This window comes from Pseudophryne corroboree, chromosome 11 (genome assembly GCF_028390025.1).
Source record: "Pseudophryne corroboree isolate aPseCor3 chromosome 11, aPseCor3.hap2, whole genome shotgun sequence".
NCBI lineage: Eukaryota > Metazoa > Chordata > Amphibia > Anura > Myobatrachidae > Pseudophryne > Pseudophryne corroboree.
Window position 1 is genome coordinate 162,207,464 of NC_086454.1, and position 24,837 is coordinate 162,232,300.

Sequence of the window (24,837 nt, forward strand, 5' to 3'; positions counted from 1 at the left end):
TTGATTCTGGGAACTGGCTGACTGGTGCAGCTTTTTCCCTCTTCCCTCGTCTCTGTGCAGAAAGGAAGCGCCTTTGACCCACTTGCTTTTCTGAAGCCGAAAGGACTGTACCTGATAATACAGTGCTTTCTTAGGCTGTGAGGAAACCGGAGGTAAAAAATTTTCTTCCCAGCTGTTGCTGTGGATACGAGGTCCCAGAGACCATCCCCAAACAATTCCTCACCCTTATAAGGCTCTATGTGCCTTTTAAAGTCAGCATCACCTGTCCAGTGTCGGGTCTCTAATACCCTCCTGACAGAATGGACATTGCATTAATTTTGGATGCCAGCCGGCAAAATATCCCCTCTGTGCATCCCTCATATATTAGACGACGTCTTATGTTCGCAAAATAGTATCCCTGTTTGATAGGGTTACAGACCACGCTGCAGCAGCACTATCTGCAGGTCTCAGTCTAGTACCTGAGTGTGTAAATACAGACTTCAGGATAGCCTCCTGCTTTTTATCAGCAGGTACCTTCAAAGTGGCCGTAACCTAAGACGGCAGTGCCACCTTTTTTGACAAACGTGTGAGCGCCTTATCCACCCTAGGGGATATCTCCCAGCGTAACTTATCCTCTGGCGGGAAAGGGTACGCCATCAGTAACTTTTTAGAAATTACCAGTTTCTTATCGGGGGAACCCACGCTTTTTCACACTTCATTCACTCATTTGATGGGGGAACAAAACACTGCCTGCTTTTTCTCCCCAAACATAAAACCCTTTTTTAGTGGTACTTGGGTTAATGTCAGAAATGTGTAACACATTTTTTATTGCCGGGATCATGTAACGGATGTTCCTAGTGGATTGTGTATATGTCTCAACCTCGTCGACACTGGAGTCAGACTCCGTGTCGACATCTGAGTCTGCCATCTGAGGGAGCGGGCGTTTTTGAGCCCCTGATGGCCTTTGAGACGCATAGGCAGGCGCGGGCTGAGAAGCCGGCTGTCCCATAGCTGTTACGTCATCCAGCCTTTTATGTAAGGAGTTGACACTGTCGGTTTATACCTTCCCCCTATCCATCCACTCTGGTGTCGGCCCCACAGGGGGCGACATCACATTTATCGGCATCTGCTCTGCCATCACATAAGCCTCCTCATCAAACGTGTCGACACAGCCGTACCGACACACCACACACAGGGAATGCTTTGACTGAGGACAGGACCCCACACAGCCCTTTGGGGAGACAGAGAGAGAGTATGCCAGCACACACCAGAGCGCTATATAATTTAGGGATTAACACTATATTGAGTGAATTTTTCCCAATAGCTGCTTGTATATACAATATTGCGCCTAAATTTTGTGCCCCCCCCCCCTCTCTTTTTAACCCTTTGAGCCTGCAAACTACAGGGGAGAACCTTGGGAGCTGTCTTCCAGCTGCACTGTGAAGAGAAAATGGCGCCAGTGTGCTGAGGGAGATAGCTCCGCCCCTTTTTCGCGGACTTTTCTCCCGCTTTTTTATGGATTCTGGCAGGGGTATTTATCACATATATAGCCTCTGGGGCTATATATTGTGATATATTTGCCAGCCAAGGTGTTTTTATTGCTGCTCAGGGCGCCCCCCCCCCCCCCCCAGCGCCCTGCACCCTCAGAGGCCGGAGTGTGAAGTGTGCATGAGGAGCAATGGCGCACAGCTGCAGTGCTGTGCGCTACCTTGGTGAAGACTGATGTCTTCTGCCGCCGATTTTCCGGACCTCTTCTTGCTTCTGGCTCTGTAAGGGGGACGGCGGCGTGGCTCCGGGAACGAACACCAAGGCCAGTTTTATGCAGTCGATCCCTCTGGAGCTAATGGTGTCCAGTAGCCTAAGAAGCCCAAGCTAGCTGCAAGCAGGTAGGTTCGCTTCTTCTCCCCTTAGTCCCTCGATGCAGTGAGCCTGTTGCCAGCAGGTCTCACTGTAAAATAAAAAACCTAAAATAAACTTTCTTTCTAGGAGCTCAGGAGAGCCCCTAGTGTGCATCCAGCTCGGCCGGGCACAGAAATCTAACTGAGGTCTAGAGGAGGGGCATAGAGGGAGGAGCCAGTGCACACCAGATAGTATCTAATCTTTCTTTTAGAGTGCCCAGTCTCCTGCGGAGCCCGTCTATTCCCCATGGTCCTTACGGAGTTCCCAGCATCCACTAGGACGTCAGAGAAATTTTGTTTATTTTTCAAATGCTTTTCTTACGGTTCCAGGACATAGCTGTCCTTTTTGTCCATCCATCTGTTACTAACATACCGGAAGCAGCTCAGTGACAATGGAAGCCACTGGACTTCAGCGCTAGCTACAGTCCCAGATCTTGTATGTACAAAAGTTCGGCAAAGTGATAGTGCACTCACACTGGACGATTTGAAGTTCCGATCGATCGGAAACTGCCAAATTGTTCATAATATTTTGTGTGTACGCACCTTTACTCTGTGTGCAGAATTAATTTAATCTAGGATGTACGTAAATAAGTCCTATGGTAGATTCGCATAATGGAAATGATCTCTACTCAAAGTAACAAACAACTTACCAACATAAGGAGACATGTTTGTGATTAAAAATGTTGTTATGGTCTCTAAGGTTAAAATATTATGGTAATAGCTTTATGAAAGAAAGGCAATACAAAATCATTCAGTGAAATGTGAGCAGGTAAAATCAAATGTACATACACTTCTAAATGGGAACGTGGAAAATATTTAAAATGCTAAATAGAGAAGTACATTGAAGTTTACCTGAAAAGCAAGCTCAGTAAGAAGGAATCCTTTAATTACTTAAGGAGCATATAAATGTTCCCCTTTTGAAGGTACATGTATGTACCTGCACTAGTAAGCTAATGCGACATGCTGTGGAACAATTATAAGCTTTTCTGCAGAAAGGGGACGTGCTCTGGGAATTGGGATGGTGACAAGCAGTCTAATTTCTGTGATCATCATTATGGTTTTGTACATATGCCTTGCACCTGTCAATCAAGAAGTCTAAAGACCTTGAATTTTCATACCCACTGGTCCCATGGTTTAAAACTAATGCATTTGTTGCAAAATAACTGAAAATACATAGCTCATTCTAAAAATGTGCATTCCTTTATCATATGTGGCTGGCTTTGCAGAGAAACTTCAGTTTCAGCCCCTGTACAAATTAAACACTGAGGAACATTGCAGTCAATCTGTTTGGCCTTACAACAGAGCAGAAAGAAATAACTTGTAGCAAGAAAACATGGTTGTACATGTCGTCACATAACTAGTTTCCAGTTTTAGTATCCTATATATTTGAGTGTTGACTATTGTATTCTATTAAAAGAAACAGGCTATATATTCTTTTATAATACAATTAGACTTCACTTATACCTCAGACTGCCTGAGGTGTCTCTCTCCATCGGGAGCCTGACATGGGTGCTTCCAGGGTGCGACCCGCCTCAGGCACCTTTTTTGCCACTGTCCCCAAACAGGCATATTGCCGGGTTGGTGACATCACCGGTGACACGGCAGGGCCGGCACTTGGAGAACACATGATAGCCTGTGTTCAAAGCTGGCGGCCTGAAAGGGGTATAACATAATGAAAGTTACATATATCTCCATAAAGAAAACTATTAACCTTGGTGGGAGATTAGTATATTAGAATTTGTAAGCATATAAAAATCACTTGGCCAATCTAGTCTGCCCTATATGTACACACACACACACACACTTATAAACTAGGGTTAATTTTAGTCGGGAGCCAATTAACCTAGCAGTATATTTTATGATTGTGGGAGGAAACCAGAATACCCATGGGAAACCCGTGCAAGCACAGGGAAAATATACAAACTCCACACACAGCCATAGTGGGAATCGACACGATGACCTCAGTGCTGTGAGGCAGTAATGCTAACCATTACACCATCCGTATGCTGTATGGTTTGCTTGGCTGAGGTAAAATATCAACCAAGGGTTTTGTGTGGGGTCAGGAAGTGAACCCCGGGCGCTGCACTGAGCACTGTAGATGTGAAGAAGTATATAAGAAAAAAACCTATTAGGACCAGAAATCTGGCTATACAGGATAGTCACCCGTCAAGGTATGTAGAACAATGGAGAAGGAAGACGAGTGTAGTGAACGGATGATTCAGATGTCAATAACTGAAACAATATACAATAATATACTTCAGAAAATTCTATATTAAAAACATTTACATTTATTTGATACATCATTAAAATACCTGTAAGAGTTCCATGTACAGTATATTCTATATGTGCTCCTATATGGAACCCATACAGTTTTTTAAATGATCAATAACTAATAACCACTATTTTTATTATAGAATTTTCTGTAGTCAGTATATATCATTGTTCAATATTATTGGGTCATTGCCAGCAGATTCATCAACAATGGGCTCGAAGCAAAATTCTTGGGGGGAAACCCCCTGAAACAAACAGAACATCTGGTTGTTATTCTTTACTAAGTATGGAGACAAAACAAAATAATTAACACATATATACAGTGTGCGACGTTTATAATAGTCTTATTTAAGATGTAAACTTTGTAATCAACATACCAAATGTATTGGTTACACTGACTGCTTTTAGCCCCATTAGGTCTGGCAGCTGGTCGATAATGATTTCTCGACTTGCCCTCACTTTATGAACTCTTTCTATGCTTCTTCTTTGCCAGTCGGTCCAATAGATGTAATCTCCCAGCAGTGTAAAACCAAATATATGTGGTAGTTTGTCTTCCAACAGGGTTCTTCGCATACTTCCATCAACATTCATAACCTGATTGGAAAGAAAACAAATTAAACAGCTCAGTATTGCTTAGTGTGCGCTCAGCTCTTGCCTTTGAATGTTAGCAGACGTCTCACGGACAGGGCTTTGTAGGAAGAGATGAGTTACTGTGGCAAATAAAATAATAATTTACTTACCGATAATTCTATTTCTCGGAGTCCGTAGTGGATGCTGGGGTTCCTGAAAGGACCATGGGGAATAGCGGCTCCGCAGGAGACAGGGCACAAAAAGTAAAGCTTTATGATCAGGTGGTGTGTACTGGCTCCTCTCCCTATGACCCTCCTCCAAGCCTCAGTTAGGATACTGTGCCCGGACGAGCGTACACAATAAGGAAGGATTTATGAATCCCGGGTAAGACTCATACCAGCCACACCAATCATACCGTACAACCTGTGATCTAAACCCAGTTAACAGTATGATAACAGAGGAGCCTCTGAAAGATGGCTCCCTACAACAATAACCCGATTTAGGTAACAATAACTATGTACAATTATTGCAGATAATCCGCACTTGGGATGGGCGCCCAGCATCCACTACGGACTCCGAGAAATAGAATTATCGGTAAGTAAATTCTTATTTTCTCTATCGTCCTAGTGGATGCTGGGGTTCCTGAAAGGACCATGGGGATTATACCAAAGCTCCCAAACGGGCGGGAGAGTGCGGATGACTCTGCAGCACCGAATGAGAGAACTCCAGGTCCTCCTTAGCCAGGGTATCAAATTTGTAGAATTTTACAAACGTGTTCTCCCCCGACCACGTAGCCGCTCGGCAGAGTTGTAATGCCGAGACCCCTCGGGCAGCCGCCCAAGAAGAACCCACCTTCCTTGTGGAGTGGGCATTTACCGATTTTGGCTGTGGCAGGCCTGCCACAGAATGTGCAAGCTGAATCGTACAACAAATCCAGCGCGCAATAGTCTGCTTAGACGCAGGAGCGCCCAACTTGTTGGGAGCATATAGTATAAACAGTGAGTCAGATTTCCTGACTCCAGCTGTCCTTGAAATGTATATTTTTAAAGCTCTGACAACGTCCAACAACTTGGAGTCCTCCAAGTCGCTTGTAGCCGCAGGCACTACAATAGGCTGGTTCAGATGAAATGCTGACACCACCTTAGGGAGAAAATGCGGACGAGTCCGCAGTTCTGCCCTGTCCGAATGGAAAATCAGATATGGGCTTTTGTAAGATAAAGCTGCCAGTTCTGACACTCTCCTGGCCGAAGCCAGGGCTAGTAGCATGGTCACTTTCCATGTGAGATATTTCTTCTGGAAGAAAATCGACAGGGCCGAAATTTGAACCTTAATAGATCCCAATTTGAGACCCATAGACAATCCTGATTGCAGGAAATGTAGGAATCGACCCAGTTGAAATTCCTCCGTCGGAGCACTCCGATCCTCGCACCACGCAACATATTTTCGCCAAATGCGGCGATAATGTTGCGCGGTTACTTCCTTCCTTGCTTTAATCAAGGTAGGAATGACTTCTTCCGGAATGCCTTTTCCCTTTAGGATCCGGCGTTCAACCGCCATGCCGTCAAACGCAGCCGCGGTAAGTCTTGAAACAGACAGGGACCCTGCTGAAGCAGGTCCCTTCTCAGAGGTAGAGGCCACGGATCCTCCGTGATCATCTCTTGAAGTTCCGGGTACCAAGTCCTTCTTGGCCAATCCGGAGCCACTAGTATCGTTCTTACGCCTCTTTGCCGTATAATTCTCAATACTTTTGGTATGAGAGGCAGAGGAGGAAACACATACACCGACTGGTACACCCAAGGCGTTACCAGCGCGTCCACAGCTATTGCCTGCGGATCTCTTGACCTGGCGCAATACCTGTCCAGTTTTTTGTTGAGGCGAGACGCCATCATGTCCACCATTGGTCTTTCCCAACGGGTTACAAGCATGTGGAAAACTTCTGGATGAAGTCCCCACTCTCCCGGGTGAAGGTCGTGTCTGCTGAGGAAGTCTGCTTCCCAGTTGTCCACTCCCGGGATGAACACTGCTGACAGTGCTATCACATGATTCTCCGCCCAGCGAAGAATCCTTGCAGCTTCTGCCATTGCACTCCTGCTTCTTGTGCCGCCCTGTCTGTTTACATGGGCGACTGCCGTGATGTTGTCCGACTGGATCAACACCGGTTTTCCTTGAAGCAGAGGTTCTGCCTGGCTTAGAGCATTGTAGATTGCTCTTAGTTCCAGAATGTTTATGTGAAGAGACGTTTCCAGGCTCGACCACACGCCCTGGAAGTTTCTTCCTTGTGTGACTGCTCCCCAGCCTCTCAGGCTGGCGTCCGTGGTCACCAGGATCCAATCCTGTATGCCGAATCTGCGGCCCTCCAATAGATGAGCACTCTGCAACCACCACAGAAGAGATACCCTTGTCCTTGGAGACAGGGTTATCCGCTGGTGCATCTGAAGATGCGACCCTGACCATTTGTCCAGCAGATCCCTCTGGAAAACTCTTGCGTGGAATCTGCCGAATGGAATTGCTTCGTAAGAAGCCACCATTTTTCCCAGGACTCTTGTGCATTGATGTACAGACACCTTTCCTGGTTTTAGGAGGTTCCTGACAAGTTCGGATAACTCCTTGGCTTTTTCCTCCGGGAGAAAAACCTTTTTCTGAACCGTGTCCAGAATCATCCCTAAGAACAGCAGACGTGTTGTTGGAATAAACTGGGATTTTGGAATATTCAGAATCCACCCGTGCTGCTTTAGCACTTCTTGAGACAGTGCTAGTCCCATCTCTAGCTGTTCTCTGGACCTTGCCCTTATTAGGAGATCGTCCAAGTATGGGATAATTAATACGCCTTTTCTTCGAAGAAGAATCATCATCTCGGCCATTACCTTGGTAAAGACCCGAGGTGCCGTGGACAATCCAAACGGCAGCGTCTGAAACTGATAGTGACAGTTCTGTACGACGAACCTGAGGTACCCCTGGTGTGAGGGGTAAATTGGAACGTGGAGATACGCATCCTTGATGTCCAAGGATACCATAAAGTCCCCTTCTTCCAGGTTCGCTATCACCGCTCTGAGTGACTCCATCTTGAACTTGAACTTTTTTATGTACAGGTTCAAGGATTTCAGATTTAGAATAGGTCTTACCGAGCCATCCGGCTTCGGTACCACAAATAGAGTGGAATAATACCCCTTTCCTTGTTGTAAAAGGGGTACCTTGACTATCACCTGCTGAGAGTACAGCTTGTGAATGGCTTCCAAGACCGTCACCCTGTCGGAGGGGGACGTTGGTAAAGCAGACTTCAGGAAACGGCGAGGTGGAGACGTCTCTAGTTCCAACCTGTAACCCTGAGATATTATCTGCAGGATCCAGGGATCCACCTGCGAGTGAGCCCACTGCGCGCTGAAATTCTTGAGACGACCCCCCCACCGCCCCCGAGTCCGCTTGAGAAGCCCCAGCGTCATGCTGAGGCTTTTGTAGAAGCGGGGGAGGGCTTCTGTTCCTGGGAAGGAGCTGCCTGTTGCAGTCTCTTCCCCTTTCCTCTGCCTCGTGGCAGATATGAATATCCCTTTGCTCTCTTGTTTTTAAAGGAACGAAAGGGCTGCGGCTGAAAAGTCTGTGTCTTTTTCTGTTGGGGAGTGACTTGAGGTAAAAAGGTGGATTTCCCGGCTGTAGCCGTGGCCACCAAATCAGATAGACCAACACCAAATAACTCCTCCCCTTTATACGGCAAAACTTCCATATGCCGTTTTGAGTCCGCATCACCTGACCACTGTCGCGTCCATAAACTTCTTCTGGCCGAAATGGACATAGCACTTAACCGTGATGCCAGTGTGCAAATATCCCTCTGTGCATCACGCATATAAAGAAACGCATCCTTTATTTGCTCTAAAGACAGTAAAACATTGTCCCTATCCAGGGTATCAATATTTTCAATCAGGGACTCTGACCAAGCTACCCCAGCACTGCACATCCAGGCTGTCGCTATAGCTGGTCGTAGTATAACACCTGTATGTGTGTATATACTTTTTTGGATATTTTCCATCCTCCTATCTGCTGGATCTTTAAGTGCGGCCGTCTCAGGAGAGGGTAACGCCACTTGTTTTGATAAGCGTGTGAGCGCCTTGTCCACCCTAGGAGGTGTTTCCCAGCGCGCCCTAACCTCTGGCGGGAAAGGGTATAAAGCCAATAACTTCTTTGAAATTAGCAGTTTTTTATCGGGGGGCAACCCACGCTTCATCACACCTCATTTAATTCATCTGATTCAGGAAAAACTATAGGTAGTTTTTTCACACCCCACATAATACCCTGTTTTGTGGTACCTGTAGTATCAGCAATATGTAACGCCTCCTTCATTGCCAAAATCATATAACGTGTGGCCCTACTGGAAAATACGGTTGATTCGTCACCGTCGCCACTGGAATCAGTGCCTGTGTCTGGGTCCGTGTCGACCGACTGAGGTAACGGGCGTTTTACAGCCCCTGACGGTGTTTGAGGCGCCTGGACAGGTGCTGATTGATTGTCCGGCCGTCTCATGTCGTCAAACGACTGCTTTAGCGTGTTGACACTATCCCGTAATTCCATAAATAAAGCCACCCATTCTGGCGTCGACTCCCTAGGGGGTGACATCCCCATATTTGGCAATTGCTCCGCCTCCACACCAATATCGTCCTCATACATGTCGACACACACGTACCGACACACAGCAGACACACAGGGAATGCTCTTAAAGAAGACAGGACCCCACTAGCCCTTTGGGGAGACAGAGGGAGAGTTTGCCAGCACACACCAAAAGCGCTATATATGACAGGGATAGCCTTATAATAAGTGCTCCCTATATAGCTGCTTTAATATATATAATTTTGCCACAATTTTGCCCCCCCTCTCTTGTTTTACCCTGTTTCTGTAGTGCAGTGCAGGGGAGAGCCTGGGAGCCTTCCTGACCAGCGGAGCTGTGTGAGGAAAATGGCGCTGTGTGCTGAGGAGATAGGCCCCGCCCCTTTTTCGGCGGGCTCGTCTCCCGCTCTTTAACGGATTCTGGCAGGGGTTAAATATCTCCATATAGCCCCCGGAGGCTATATGTGAGGTATTTTATGCCAAAAAATAGGTTTACATTGCTTCCCAGGCCAACCCCCCAGCGCCCTGCACCCTCAGTGACTGCCGTGTGAAGTGTGCTGAGAGCAATGGCGCACAGCTGCAGTGCTGTGCGCTACCTTAAGAAGACTGAGGAGTCTTCTGCCGCCGATTCTGGACCTTCTTCTCTTTTCAGCATCTGCAAGGGGGCCGGCGGCGAGGCTCCGGTGACCATCCAGGCTGTACCTGTGATCGTCCCTCTGGAGCTAATGTCCAGTAGCCAAAGAAGCCAATCCATCCTGCACGCAGGTGAGTTCACTTCTTCTCCCCTAAGTCCCTCGTTGCAGTGATCCTGTTGCCAGCAGGACTCACTGTAAAATAAAAAACCTAAGCTAAACTTTTCTAAGCAGCTCTTTAGGAGAGCCACCTAGATTGCACCCTTCTCGGACGGGCACAAAAACCTAACTGAGGCTTGGAGGAGGGTCATAGGGGGAGGAGCCAGTACACACCACCTGATCATAAAGCTTTACTTTTTGTGCCCTGTCTCCTGCGGAGCCGCTATTCCCCATGGTCCTTTCAGGAACCCCAGCATCCACTAGGACGATCGAGAAAAGTAAAAAAAACAAAACAAAAAGGCTTCACCACCAGTACAATTGTTCTTATCTGTGCCCAGCGTTGGTGCACTTCACTCAGGACATGTTGAATGCTGCTTTAACAAACCAAAAATTAGGAATCATTGATCTCTACGTGAAGTTGGTAATTACATCACAGACTCTGTGCACTAATTGTTGTGCATTACATCAATGACCTATTCTGTAGATTAGTGCACATCACTAGACATGGAGCCTACTTCAAATGCAGTCGCAAAGTGGCTGATGTACTCAAACCTGTCTGTTTTCTTACTGGATTGCGCACATGCAGCGAGTGAGTTACAGTGAGGAATTAGTTGCAAAGTGAGTGACAGGAAGACCGCATTAGCTGGTGGTAATGGGGAGTGGTCGGTAAATACATGCATGTCATGATGTCATGGCCAATTAGGTGGCGTTTTCTGGCCATGCATAAATTAGCATCTTATTTGCTCCTGGAGCCCTCTGCGTCCTGGGAGAGCAGTTCAGCCTGCGCGCCTCTGCAGAGGCACTCAGACTATGCGACATGGCAACAATTACACAGCATTGGACAGAAATGATGCAATAGCAGTGGGTGTCCCTGTTAGCTTCTGCCCATATTAGCATATAATTGCAATTGCGTACGGCAAAAGATAGCAACAGCAAGAACAACCACATCTGAATTAGGCCCATGATTCGGAGTTGCATGCTATGTAGGACTTCGTTGTGGAAGTTTTTCTTTTTTTTTTTTTGACTGAGTATGTGTCTAATTCACACCAGACACGAGTCCTGACTGTACAAATTAAGTCGCAGTTACGATTTCACATCTAGAAAGTATTGGGTGCCCTTAAGAGATACTGTATGGGGGGGGGGGGGTTTGGCTAAATAATATGCACTGAGATGGCCCATCTTACATCAGTGTTATGGTTGTGGTCACTGAAATGTTTGTATACACAGACGCCTAATTGCTCATGTAGGATGCCAGACTCACAAGTGGCTGGGTCAAACTCACTTACGCCAGTGGCGTAAATCTCGTAGTTCAAGTGACTTTCTCACATAATAAGACCACCTACCACTCTTATCGTAATGCTCTGGACACTGCCACACAAACATATTTTCAATCTCTCATCTCTGCTCAAGCCTCTAACCCCAAGCGACTTTTTAATACATTTAAATCACTTCTTGTCCCTCCCTCACCTAACCCACCAGCCACTGTCAGTGCGCAAGATCTTGCTTCCTATTTCAAGGACAAGATTGACAAGATCCGAAATGAAATGGTATGCTCTTCCACAGCAAGTGACCTGCTCAATTCCCTGCCTGAACCCTCTAACACCTTCTCTTCCTTTGATCCTACAAATGAAGATGAAGTATCTGCACTCTTTTCATCTGCCTGCTCTAATACCTCTCCCCTTGACTTTATACCCTCACAAATTGGTAAAGCTCTGTCTACTGTGCTCATCCCAACCTTAACGAAAATCTGTAATCTCTTCCTGTCTACTGGTATCTTTCCTTCTCTATACAAGCATGCAGTGATTACTCCCATTCTGAAAAAACAAAACTCTGACCCGAACTCTCTCTCTAACTACCGTTCCATCTCTCAGCTCCCATGCCCCTCCAAGCTACTGGAGAGACTTGCCTACACTCGCCTCACACACTTTCTTAACTCACACAGCCTACTGGACCCACTTCAGTCAGGATTTCGTGCCCAACACTCCACAGAGACAGCACTGACTAAGGTAGTGAATGATTTGGTCACTGCTAAATTTAAAGGACATTACTCTCTACTTCTTCTCCTTGATCTCTCTGCTGTTTTTGACACTGTTGACCACTCTCTTCTCATACAAACACTACAATCCCTAGGTATTCAGGACACAGCCCTTTCTTGGTTCTCATCCTACCTATCTAATCGCTCCTTCAGTGTTTGTTTCTCTGATTCCACCTCTCCTTCGCTACCTCTCTCAGTTGGAGTACCGCAAGGCTCAGTCCTAGGTCCTCTGCTTTTCTCTATCTATACCACATCTCTTGGCAAACTAATCAACTCTTTTGGATTTCAGTACCATCTGTATGCGGATGATACTCAAATCTACCTATCCTCCCCTGATTTGTCACCATCTGTATTGGGCCGTGTCACTGAATGCCTTTCTGCCATTTCATCTTGGATGACATCTCGCCACCTCAAACTTAATATTTCCAAAACAGAATTAATTATATTTCCACCGGCCAATAGTAGTTTCCAACCTGATATCTCTATCACTGTTGAGAACTCTGCAATCACCCCTACCCCACAAGCTCGCTGCCTAGGTGTCATTATTGACTCTGAACTGTCCTTTGTTACCCACATTCAATCTGTCTCAAGATCATGTTACATACATCTAAGAAACATATCCAAAATACGCCCTTATCTTACACAAGACACAGCAAAAACTCTAATCCATGCTCTCATTATCTCCCGCATTGATTATTGTAATAGTCTCCTGACCGGTCTTCCCAAACATAGGCTCTCACCACTACAATCCATTTTGAATGCAGCTGCGAGGCTAATCTTCCTTGCCAGACGTTCATCGTCTGCAGATCCGCTCTGTCAGTCCCTCCATTGGTTACCGGTATTCTACCGTATTAAATATAAAATACTTTTACTCACATACAAGGCTATTAACCAAACTGCACCATCATACATCTCCTCACTCATCTCAAAATATCTCCCTACCCGACCTCTCCGCTCTGCACAAGATCTACGTCTCTCATCCACACGTATTACTTGTTCCCACTCAAAATTACAGGACTTTATCCGGGCTTCACCCACTCTGTGGAATGCCCTCCCACGCACAGTAAGACTCGCCTCTAGTCTTCAAACCTTTAAATGTTCCCTGAAAACTCACCTCTTCAGACAAGCCTATCAAATTCCAGACCCACCCACATAACCTTCAGTGCTTCCCTATCTAATTACATCCTCTGTAGAGTATTCATAACATCACATATCTTGTCTTTCTTTAGTCTCACACCCTCCTGACACTTGGATAACTTTGTGGGGTATCATACAACCCATTAAGAACCTAGCAATCTGGGGAACCATTATGTAATAGGTAGGATCTATCCTTGTGTATCTATGCCTATTTCCCTATAGATTGTAAGCTTGCGAGCAGGGCCTTCCTACCTCTATGTCTGTCTGTTTTTACCCAGTTTTGTTCTATTACTGTTGTTCTAATTGTAAAGCACAACGGAATATGCTGCGCTATATAAGAAACTGTTAATAAATAAATAAATAAATAAACTCAGACTAAAGCCCATTACATTATTCATTTTGTTTTTCTTACAGCTGCCACTAATTTTTTAGCTTGTCAGGTGTCATGTGACTACCATCACATCAGTTACGTGATATGGTGAGCACACTGGCTTTGGAACTACCCACTTAATACAAATCAATTACTCAATACCCTTCCACCCTCTTCTGCCACTATTATGTACATAGATGGACGGCTTAGACTCTGATCAAGTAGTCCTAGTCTTTGGAATCTGCTTGAGAGGTGAGGGACTATGCATTGGAATGGTGACCATGTAAGCCTTCCACACAGAGCAATTGCAGACTGTAGAAAATTTAAATTTTGCATTAGAACAGCAGAAAACTTGCTAAACTTGCTGTTTAACCACCTGACATTTTTTCTCTTCAAAACCATAACATTGTTGTTTTTTTTTTATTTAATATAGTTAAAAAAAGTATTTTTTTTTAAATATTATATTATGCACATCTGCAGAACTATCTCCTCATCAAAAACTGGGTGGCACAGTGGGGCTTCACGGTTGCATGTGATCTGAACATGCCAATTAAGAGGCTAAAGGGGAGAAAAAAAAAAAAAAAAGGGTTTATGGCAGTGGTTCTCAAACTGTGAGCCCAGGCACCCTTGGGTGCCTCAGGACATTTGCAGGAGTGCCCTGGGGTGGTGGTCCAGGACCAATTCAAATGATCTATGGTCAATGTAATAGGCAAAACCAGTGCTGGTGGCTGACAATCATAAAATATATAGACAAACAGAAGCAAATCTTGTCCTTCACCGCACAATTGACCCTAAGGATGACATATAAACACAATTTTATTTACTTTAATATTTCTTTCTAAATTTCTTAATAAGACATTTTTGCCATAGGGGCGCCGCGAAAAAAATTCTGATACTCTAGGGCGCCGTGATTCAAAAATGTTTGGAAACCACTGGTCTGTGGAACTGCATCTGTAAATGACCTGGTCCAGCTACACCATCCTATTATCCAGCTAGTTAGCGAGGCTGCTGAATTAGTACTTCATATGTTCCTGCATCGAGGAGCCCTAAGTGCAGCTGCATTTCAATAAAGCATCTGCTATAAAAAAAGAAAAAGAAAGGACCCAAATGCTCTAAAACATAAGAGATTTGCATACGTAGGAAGAAAAGACCTAGATGCCTATTTACACCTAAAATGTGTCAAAGATAAATGTATGCAATTGTCACATGTAATAAAAAGGAAGAGCGGTAATCCTTACAATGTATAGCACACATAGAAAACAAGTGTCAATAAGAAGCATACATTTCTTTCCATCTATAACACAGCTTTACAGCAACTCACTGAGTGTTCACGTATGTAATCACGCGGCACTATCATCAGGTTTTACAAACAAGCCTCATCAAGCCAGGAAACCATAACACAAAGCATTTTTATGTGTTGTACTGTATATGGGTCATATTATAGCTAAAGAAAGGGAAAAAAAAAAAAAAAAAAAAAGACTCCCATTAAACAACAGGGATTACACCTTTTAAGTCAGCAAGAATAGAAGCCTCCTGGGTAATTAAGGATATTATAGCAGAAAGACACCAGAGTGTACCTTGATAGGTATTAATCCTATTCTCCCTTGATTGATATAAGCATGTTAAGCTCCTGAGTGCTGGGTCACCACACCTTCAACTCTGGAGGAGACTGACATTGGGAATCTTGTGAGTGAAATCAACACTCATCACCTCAGGGACAGAAAACTAATGGATGTCTTGCAACACTTAGAAGACAGTAGGTAGAGAAGGGAGGTGTGGTGCTTAACTGTATGAGCGCAGAGAAGACAAGTCACAAGTCTAGTACAGACTTCACATGGAGGAGATGCATCAAACCTTCGAAAAAGAAGGTTCCAGCTAATCAGCTTTTTGGTTCAATCAAATTCCCCGCAAAGTGTGCCAGATGCCACTGCATGTAAACGTCCCTATGTGGCTGTGTACAAACATCTGCAAATCAGCGGTACCTTAGGTGAGCATAGCAGTCACACCCGTGGAAACATTGTGGGGAATAGAATGGACGCCTTTAACTGTCATGTTACCGGCAGTGTTTGAAAAATTACAGTTAGAAGCTCATTGGTTGGTACTTAATCTCCAAAGTTTGTTACATTTACCCCATTGAAACAGTTTCCAATCAAAGAATAAACTAACAAAACCATCCCAACTCATTTGGTCCTCCTCTTCATTTTACTTTTTAAGAGTGGAGACTCCTAAAATAAAGTGCAGCCAACACTATAGTTGCAAAACTGGGATGCGCTCTGGCTCTCATTACTGGTCGTGAGTACCAGAATTGCAGCCAGCAATCTGGGATGCTTAATTCAGGGTATAGCCTTGGGAGAAAAAGTAAAGGTGGTTTATTAAGGTAAGAAGTCCACTTTAGAAGACACCGAATGTACACAATAGAAATATATGGAACAAAAATGGTGAGGACGGTTTTGTCCTCACTAACAGTTATTATTACTACCAGTTATTTATATAGCGCACACATATTCCGCAGCGATGTACAGAGAATATTTGGTCATTCACAACTGTCCCTGCCCCAGTGGAATTTACAATGTATATTCCCTACCACATGTACACGCACACACATTCACGCTAGGGTTAATTTCGTTGGGATCCAATTAACCTACCAGTTTACTTTTGGATTGTGGGAGGAAACCAGAGAACCTGAAGGAAACTCACAAGTACGGAGAGAATATACAAACTCCACACAGGGCCACGGTGGGAATCAAACCCATGTCCTCAGTGCTGTGAGGCAGTAATGCTAACCATTACACCAGACGTACTGCCCTAGACAGACTTTCCATAAAGTACATAGAGCATGTGTGTGGCCTGTTTTAAAACATACAAATTAGCGTTTGGAGCTTTGCCCAGAGCACAACAAATAAGGGGCAGTTATATATGTGATAGGTAGGGAGGGGCCTTAGACTGCACACCAATAGCTGCCAGTAATGTGAGGTGCTACCTACTGAGACTTGTAGTTCTACAGAAGAAAAGGGGGGGTGTTGTAGGTGCACTGTCTCTAGCATTACTGGTATCATACAGCTTAGCATATAATAAATAGTGGAGTTTAGTTATGTATTGATCAATGCATGAAGCTGCAGCCCCGCGGCAAGGGACTCCACTCTGCTGCAGTACCTAACACTATAGGGGTTCAAACCTAGGGCACAGGACCCCCCAAAAAACCACAGCCAAGCAACCCCAGGGCATCGCAGGGAATAATAATTATGTGTAGTGAGAAGGATTAAGGGATAGGTGAGAAAGAAAGGGGTGTTATGGGGTGAATTAATATAAGTGAAAAAAATGTGTAACATGTATAATAAACAAACGGTGAAAGTGCCAAATTAAATGTAATGCTGCGATGCCCTGTTGTCGCCCAGCCACGGCAGACCAGGAGGCCCCGTACCCCAGGAGCCACCCCATTTTCGACCTATTGTTCAGAATAATTGGACTTACCTAGAATTGTGCCATATTCACAAGTGCAGTCATGCTAGGTACCCTAGTTAAAATAAATGAGGGTCAGGTGCAGGTGGGTGCAAGTCTAAGAATGAAGGTGTCTCACTCCTTAAGGTGTGTCTATACAAAACACTTTTAGTTTGCTAGGGAGGGGCCTTAGACTGCACACCTATAGCTGCCAGTAATGTGAGGTGCTACCTACTGAGACTTGTAGTTCTACAGAAGAAAAGGGGGGGGTGTTGTAGGTGCACTGTCTCTAGCATTACTGGTATCATACAGCTTAGCATATAATAAATAATAAGAATTTACTCACCGGTAATTCTATTTCTCGTAGTCCGTAGTGGATGCTGGGAACTCCGTATGGACCATGGGGAATAGACGGGCTCCGCAGGAGACTGGGCACTCTAAGAAAGAATTAGGACTACTGGTGTGCACTGGCTCCTCCCTCTATGCCCCTCCTCCAGACCTCAGTTAGGGAAACTGTGCCCGGAAGAGCTGACACTACAAGGTAAGGATTTGGAATCCCGGGTAAGACTCATACCATCCACACCAATCACACCGTACAACTCGAGATAACTATACCAAGTTAACAGTATGAATAACAACTGAGCCTCACTGAACAGATGGCTCATAACAATAACCCTTTAGTTAGGCAATAACTATATACAAGTATTGCAGACAATCCGCACTTGGGATGGGCGCCCAGCATCCACTACAGACTACGAGAAATAGAATTACCGGTGAGTAAATTCTTATTTTCTCTGACGTCCTAGTGGATGCTGGGAACTCCGTAAGGACCATGGGGATTATACCAAAGCTCCCAAACGGGCGGGAGAGTGCGGATGACTCTGCAGCACCGAATGAGCAAACTCAAGGTCCTCCTCGGCCAGGGTATCAAACTTGTAGAATTTTGCAAACGTGTTTGATCCCGACCAGGTAGCAGCTCGGCAAAGTTGTAAAGCCGAGACCCCTCGGGCAGCCGCCCAAGAAGAGCCCACCTTCCTCGTGGAATGGGCTTTTACTGATTTAGGATGCTGCAGTCTAGCCGCAGAATGTGCAAGTTGAATCGTGGAGCAGATCCAGCGAGCAATAGTCTGCTTAGAAGCAGGAGCACCCAGCTTGTTGGGTGCATGCAGGATAAAGAGCGAGTCAGTCTTTCTGACTCTAGCCATCCTGGAAACATAGATTTCCAGGGCCCGGACTACGTCCAGCAACTTGGAAGCCTCCAAGTCCCGAGTAGCCGCAGGCACCACAATAGGTTGGTTCAAATGAAACGCTGATACCACCTTAGGGAGAAATTGGGGACGAGTCCTCAATTCTGCCCTGTCCATATGGAAGATCAGATAGGGGCTTTTACAGGACAAAGCTGCCAATTCTGACACCCGCCTAGCCGAAGCCAAGGCCAAAAGCATGACCACTTTCCACGTGAGATATTTTAATTCCACGGTCTGAAGTGGCTCAAACCAATGTGATTTTAGGAAATCCAACACAACGTTGAGATCCCAAGGTGCCACTGGGGGCACAAAAGGGGGCTGAATATGCAGCACTCCCTTAACAAACGTCTGAACTTCAGGCAGTGAAGCCAGTTCTTTTTGAAAGAAAATAGACAGGGCCGAAATCTGGACTTTAATGGATCCCAATTTTAGGCCCATAGTCACTCCTGACTGTAGGAAGCGCAGAAATCGACCCAACTGAAATTCTTCTGTGGGGGCCTTCATAGCCTCACACCAAGCAACATATTTTCGCCATATGCGGTGATAATGTTTTGCCGTCACATCCTTCCTAGCTTTTATCAGCGTAGGAATGACTTCAACCGCCATGCCGTCAAACGCAGCCGCGGTAAGTCTTGGAACAGACAGGGCCATAGACATAGACAGGGCCATTGGAACATAGCAGGTCCTGTCTGAGAGGCAGAGGCCAAGGGTCCTCTGAGATCATTTCTTGAAGTTCCGGGTACCAAGTCCTTCTTGGCCAATCCGGAACGATGAGTATAGTTCTTACTCCTCTCTTTCTTATTATCCTCAGCACCTTTGGTATGAGAGGAAGAGGAGGGAACACATAAACCGATTGGAACACCCACGGTGTCACTAGAGCGTCCACAGCTATCGCCTGAGGGTCCCTTGACCTGGCGCAATATCTTTTTAGCTTTTTGTTGAGGCGGGACGCCATCATGTCCACCTGTGGCCTTTCCCAACGATTTACAATCAGCTGGAAGACTTCTGGATGAAGTCCCCACTCTCCCGGGTGGAGGTCGTGCCTGCTGAGGAAGTCTGCTTCCCAGTTGTCCACTCCCGGAATGAACACTGCTGACAGTGCTATCACGTGATTTTCCGCCCATCGGAGAATCCTTGTGGCTTCTGCCATTGCCATCCTGCTTCTTGTGCCGCCCTGTCGGTTTACATGGGCGACCGCCGTGATGTTGTCTGACTGAATCAGCACCGGCTGGTTTTGAAGCAGGGGTCTTGCCTGACTTAGGGCATTGTAAATGGCCCTTAGTTCCAGAATATTTATGTGTAGGGAAGCCTTCTGACTCGACCATTGTCCTTGGAAGTTTCTTCCCTGAGTGACTGCCCCCCAACCTCGGAGGCTTGCATCCGTGGTCACCAGGACCCAGTCCTGTATGCCGAATCTGCGGCCCTCGAGAAGATGAGCACTCTGCAGCCACCACAGCAGAGACACCCTGGCCCTCGGGGACAGGGTGATCAGCCGATGCATCTGAAGATGCGATCCGGACCACTTGTCTAACAGATCCCACTGAAAGATCCTTGCATGGAACCTGCCGAATGGAATTGCCTCGTAAGAAGCTACCATCTTTCCCAGGACTCGCGTGCAGTGATGCACCGACACCTGTTTTGGTTTCAGGAGGTCTCTGACCAGAGATGACAACTCCTTGGCCTTCTCCTCCGGGAGAAACACCTTCTTCTGTTCTGTGTCCAGAATCATACCCAGGAACAGCAGACGCGTCGTAGGGACCAGCTGCGACTTTGGAATATTCAGAATCCAGCCGTGCTGTTGTAGCACTTCCTGAGATAGTGCTACTCCGACCAACAACTGCTCCATGGACCTCGCCTTTATAAGGACATCGTCCAAGTACGGGATAATTATAACTCCCTTCTTTCGAAGGAGTATCATCATTTCGGCCATTACTTTGGTAAATACCCTCGGTGCCGTGGACAGACCAAACGGCAACGTCTGGAATTGGTAATGGCAGTCCTGTACCACGAAACGGAGGTACACCTGGTGAGGTGGGTAAATGGGGACATGTAGGTAAGCATCCTTGATGTCCAGCGATACCATGTAATCCCCCTCTTCCAGGCTTGCAATAACCGCCCTGAGCGATTCCATTTTGAACTTGAACTTCCTTATATAAAAGTGTTCAAGGATTTCAAATTTAGAATGGGTCTCACCGTACCGTCTGGTTTCGGTACCACAAACATTGTGGAATAGTAACCCCGTCCCTGTTGAAGGAGGGGAACTTTTATTATCACCTGCTGGAGGTACAGCTTGTGAATTGCAGCCAGCACTACCTCCCTGTCCTGGAGAGTAGCTGGCAAGGCTGATTTGAGGTAACGGCGAGGGGGAGACGTCTCGAATTCCAGCTTGTATCCCTGAGATACCACTTGTAGAACCCAGGGATCCACCTGTGAGCGAATCCACCGGTCGCTGAAGTTCCGGAGACGGGCCCCCACCGCACCTGGCTCCACCAGTGGAGCCCCAGCGTCATGCGGTGGATTTAGTGGAAGCAGGGGAGGATTTTTGTTCTTGGGAACTGGCTGTATGGTGCAGCTTTTTCCCTCTACCCCTACCTCTGGGCAGAAAGGACGCGCTTTTAACCCGCTTGCCTTTCTGGGGCCGAAAGGACTGTACCTGATAATACGGTGCTTTCTTAGGCTGTGAGGGAACCTGAGGTAAAAATGTCGACTTCCCAGCTGTTGCTGTGAAACGAGGTCCGAGAGACCATCCCCAAACAATTCCTCACCCTTGTAAGGCAAAACCTCCATGTGCCTTTTAGAATCCGCATCACCTGTCCACTGCCGAGTCCATAATACTCTCCTGGCAGAAATGGACATTGCATTAATTCTAGATGCCAGCCGGCAAATATCCCTCTGTGCATCTCTCATATATAAGACTACGTCTTTAATATGCTCTATGGTTAGCAATATAGAGTCCCTGTCAACAGTGGCGTCATGAGGTGGGTGCGGGGAGTGCGGCCCGCACCCGGGTGTCACCCTTCAATGGGGTGACACCAAGACGAGCCGTACACTCACACGCACCCCCATAATAGGCGTGCGCACGGGGGTGCCCGATGCACACAGGCACCCCCTAATGTCTGGTCCCCTCACACACACGCGCACTGCAGCCGGACACTGAAGGGGTCCTCTCCACGAAGGGGATCCAGAGTTCCTTGCTACCGAGGCTCCAGCTCCCATACTACCAAGCGCAGTGGAACTTTTGTTTTGACGTCGCTGGAGCAGGGGCCGGGCTCAGTTTTGTGCTGCGTCCTCTCCGTGTTCTGCACAGGGAGAGGAGCTGACAAGTTCAAGAAGTACAAGTGCGCCCACAGAAGAAAAGGTGAGGTGCTGCTAGGAGAAGGGGGTAGGGAGAGGTGTTTGCGGCAGAGGCATGGGTGACCGCCCCCCCCAAACCCCACCCCGCCCTATTTTCCCAACCTGTCGAGCTGCTAGGGAGGCCAGATAAGAGCAGCATCGGTGAAGACCCGTCCTTCACTTATGGCTGGCCACTGGGTCTCATTAACCACCGGACAGGCTCCTGCAACCAAAATATTAAGGCTACAGCTCCCATCATCTGTGTGAGTCTATATATGTACCGTACCTGGGACCCAGCGGTTAGTGTGCTTGCAAGGAGATCCACTGAATGGTGCTCCTGGTTCCTGCGTCAATGACACCTTTGCCACACCCCCAAGGTGAAGCTGTTTATGTGCTTTTTTTTTCATATCATTTCTTTATTATACCTTTTTTATTATTTTTCTTTTTCAGTATAGATTTTTTATCTTTCATTTCATTCTTCACTTATTATATTTTTTTTCAAGGTAAGGGACATACTAGTAGTGGCGGTGGGCTGGTTTAGGTGGGGGCCCCAACATCTCAGTCAGGGGTAGGGTGGGAGGGCTGCCTATTTTATCAGTCCCAGGCCCCCCAATTTCTAATGGCAGCCCTGAGTGTAATCTTCATTTCTCTCCATTTACTGTATATGAAGGTGTGTTATTAAGAAATGTTGTGAGCTGTCGCCTTCTGGTGCAATAACTGTGCATTGAGATTTATGTTTCAGAATGTAATTTGTATTGTATTTACATTGAAGTTTTTTTAAACAGATTTGCAGAAAATTAACTCATTACTTTATGCTCACCTGCATACTAATCTAAGGTTAATGTGATCTGAATACCATAAAATAAACAGCGGACACTAATTAACAGATAGTAATAATACAGGTATATCCAAAATGCTTAGGACCAGACGTATTTTAGATATAGGCTTTTTCCGTATTTTGGAATAATTGCATATCATAAGGAGATATCATCGCGATGAGACCCAAGTCTAAGCACAGAATGCATTACTGTATATTTCATATACACCTTACACACGCAGCCTGAAGGTCATTTAATACAATATTTTTAATTGGTGGCAGCGCCGCTGCAGCTTTCCCTCTCATTCCACATAGGCTGGCCGCCGCTGCTGTGAATGCTGGGATGCGCTTCCCTCATACCAGCATGCACAGCAGCGGCGGCCAGCCAATGTGGAAGGATAGGGACAGCTGCAGCGGTGCCGCCGGCAATTACAGTGCACTGCTGCGGCTCCCTCCTCCCCCTCCCTCCTCCTCCCCTGCCCCCGGAGCTGCCAGCACCGAGGAGCCTGACTGACTGTGCCAGCAAAGAAATGGTAAGTATAATCTATTCTGTCTGCCGTAATGTGTAAAAAGGGGACGCTGTCTGCTGTAATGTGTAAAAAGGGGGACGCTGTCTGCTGTAATGTGTAAAAAGGTGACGCTGTCTGCCGTAATGTGTAAAAAGGGGGACGCTGTCTGCTGTAATGTGTAAAAAGGGGGACGCTGTCTGCTGTAATGTGTAAAAAGGGGGCGCTGTCTGCCGTAATGTGTAAAAAGGGGTATGCTGTCTGCCGTAATGTGTAAAAAGGGGACGCTGTCTGCCGTAATGTGTAAAAAGGGGGCGCTGTCTGCCGTAATGTGTAAAAGGGGCTCTACCTGGTGTAGTGGTGCTACTGTGCGGCGTAATTTGAATAATGGAGACTACTGTGCACCGTAATATGAATTGGTATTATTTTGTGGCCACACCCCTTCCCCATGAAGCCACGCCCCTATATTGTTTGCACGTGCCTATGGTGCACTCTGCCCCTGTTTTACATGAAGGTTGGCGCCAATGCCCTATCTTGCACACAGTGGCGGTTCTTGCCACGGGCAAGCGGTACTTTTGCCCGGGGCGCCACCTTCCGGAGGGCGCCGGCGCCATCCGGAGGGCGCCGCACCAGGGCAAGATCCGCCACTGTGCCCCCCGCAGTGCCCTGCTGTTCCCCCCCCCCCGCGCTTTGAAGGGAACCAGACGCGTAGCGTCTAGTTTCCCTTCATTGAGAGGACCTTAGTTGTGCGGTGCGCGATGACGTCATCGCGCACCGCACAGCAAAGGTCCTCTCCATGAAGGGAAACTAGACGCTACGGTCTAGTTTCCCTTCATGTAGAGGACCTTTGCTGTGCGATGCGCGATGACGTCATCGCGCACCGCACAGCATAGTGGCACAGACACTAGGGGTCATAATTGACCTCTAGTGTCTATGCTGTTCTATGGGAGAGACGTAATAACGTCTCTCCCAGAGATCGAAGAGAAGAGAGAGGGGAGAAGAGCGGTGCCGCCGGCGGAGGGGGTCTGGATCAGGAACGGGGATGGTAAGTATTCTTTTTATTTATTTATTTATTTTCTTGCAGCGTCGTGACCACGCCCCCAATTGAAGCCACGCCCCCATATTTTGCCCGGGGCGCCACAAGTCTTAGAACCGGCCCTGCTTGCACACAGCACTAAAATGTCTAGTTACGCCACTGGCGGCGGGCATTGGGGGCCGGCGTTGCTGCAAAAGGGGGTCAGAGCTTTTTTTGGGTGGCTACGTGACATCACACGCGCCCACTGCAACCCAAAAATTGGCGGTGCATCGCCTGCATACGCAGCCTAGCTACGTCTGCAGGGGGCAATCCTTAGTTTCTGCTTCAGCGATGGAATCTCAATTATTTTGCGATCGCATCGCTGGATGCCAATTAGCATGCTGGACGGACCCCAGCATGCTACAGAAATTATTGCAGTTTCTGCTTTTTAGCAGAATATGCAAACCAACCTGAATAGTGTCCTATGTCACTACTACTACCATTGCATTCAGTGATATACAGGAATTGTGATTTACAAGTAAAACTAGTACAAAAACATTACTAAGGATTCCGTGTGGTGTGATATGGGAGGAAGTCCATGGGGGGTGACACCATGAGTTACCACACCGGGTGACACCAACCCTAGTGACGCCTCTGCCTGTCAAGGGAATCAATGTTATCAGATAGGGAATCGGACCACGCTGCTGCAGCACTGCGCATCCATGCTGAAGCAATAGCAGGTCTCAGTATAGTACCTGAGTGTGTATATACAGACTTCAGGATAGCCTCCTGCTTTCTATCCGCAGGCTCCTTTAAGGCGGCCGTATCCTGAGACGG

At 46.7% G+C, this 24,837-nt stretch overlaps 1 protein-coding gene across 2 annotated transcripts in view; it reads right to left on the minus strand.

Moving 5' to 3' along the window:
- The window catches only part of LRP5 (LDL receptor related protein 5), a 317,788-nt gene that overhangs the window by 101,160 nt on the left and 191,791 nt on the right, over positions 1-24,837 (minus strand). For both annotated transcript variants that reach the window (XM_063945049.1, XM_063945050.1), the window contains exon 8: positions 4,526-4,742. In XM_063945049.1, coding sequence (XP_063801119.1) covers positions 4,526-4,742 — 217 coding nt within the window. The remainder of the gene's footprint in view (positions 1-4,525; positions 4,743-24,837) is intronic.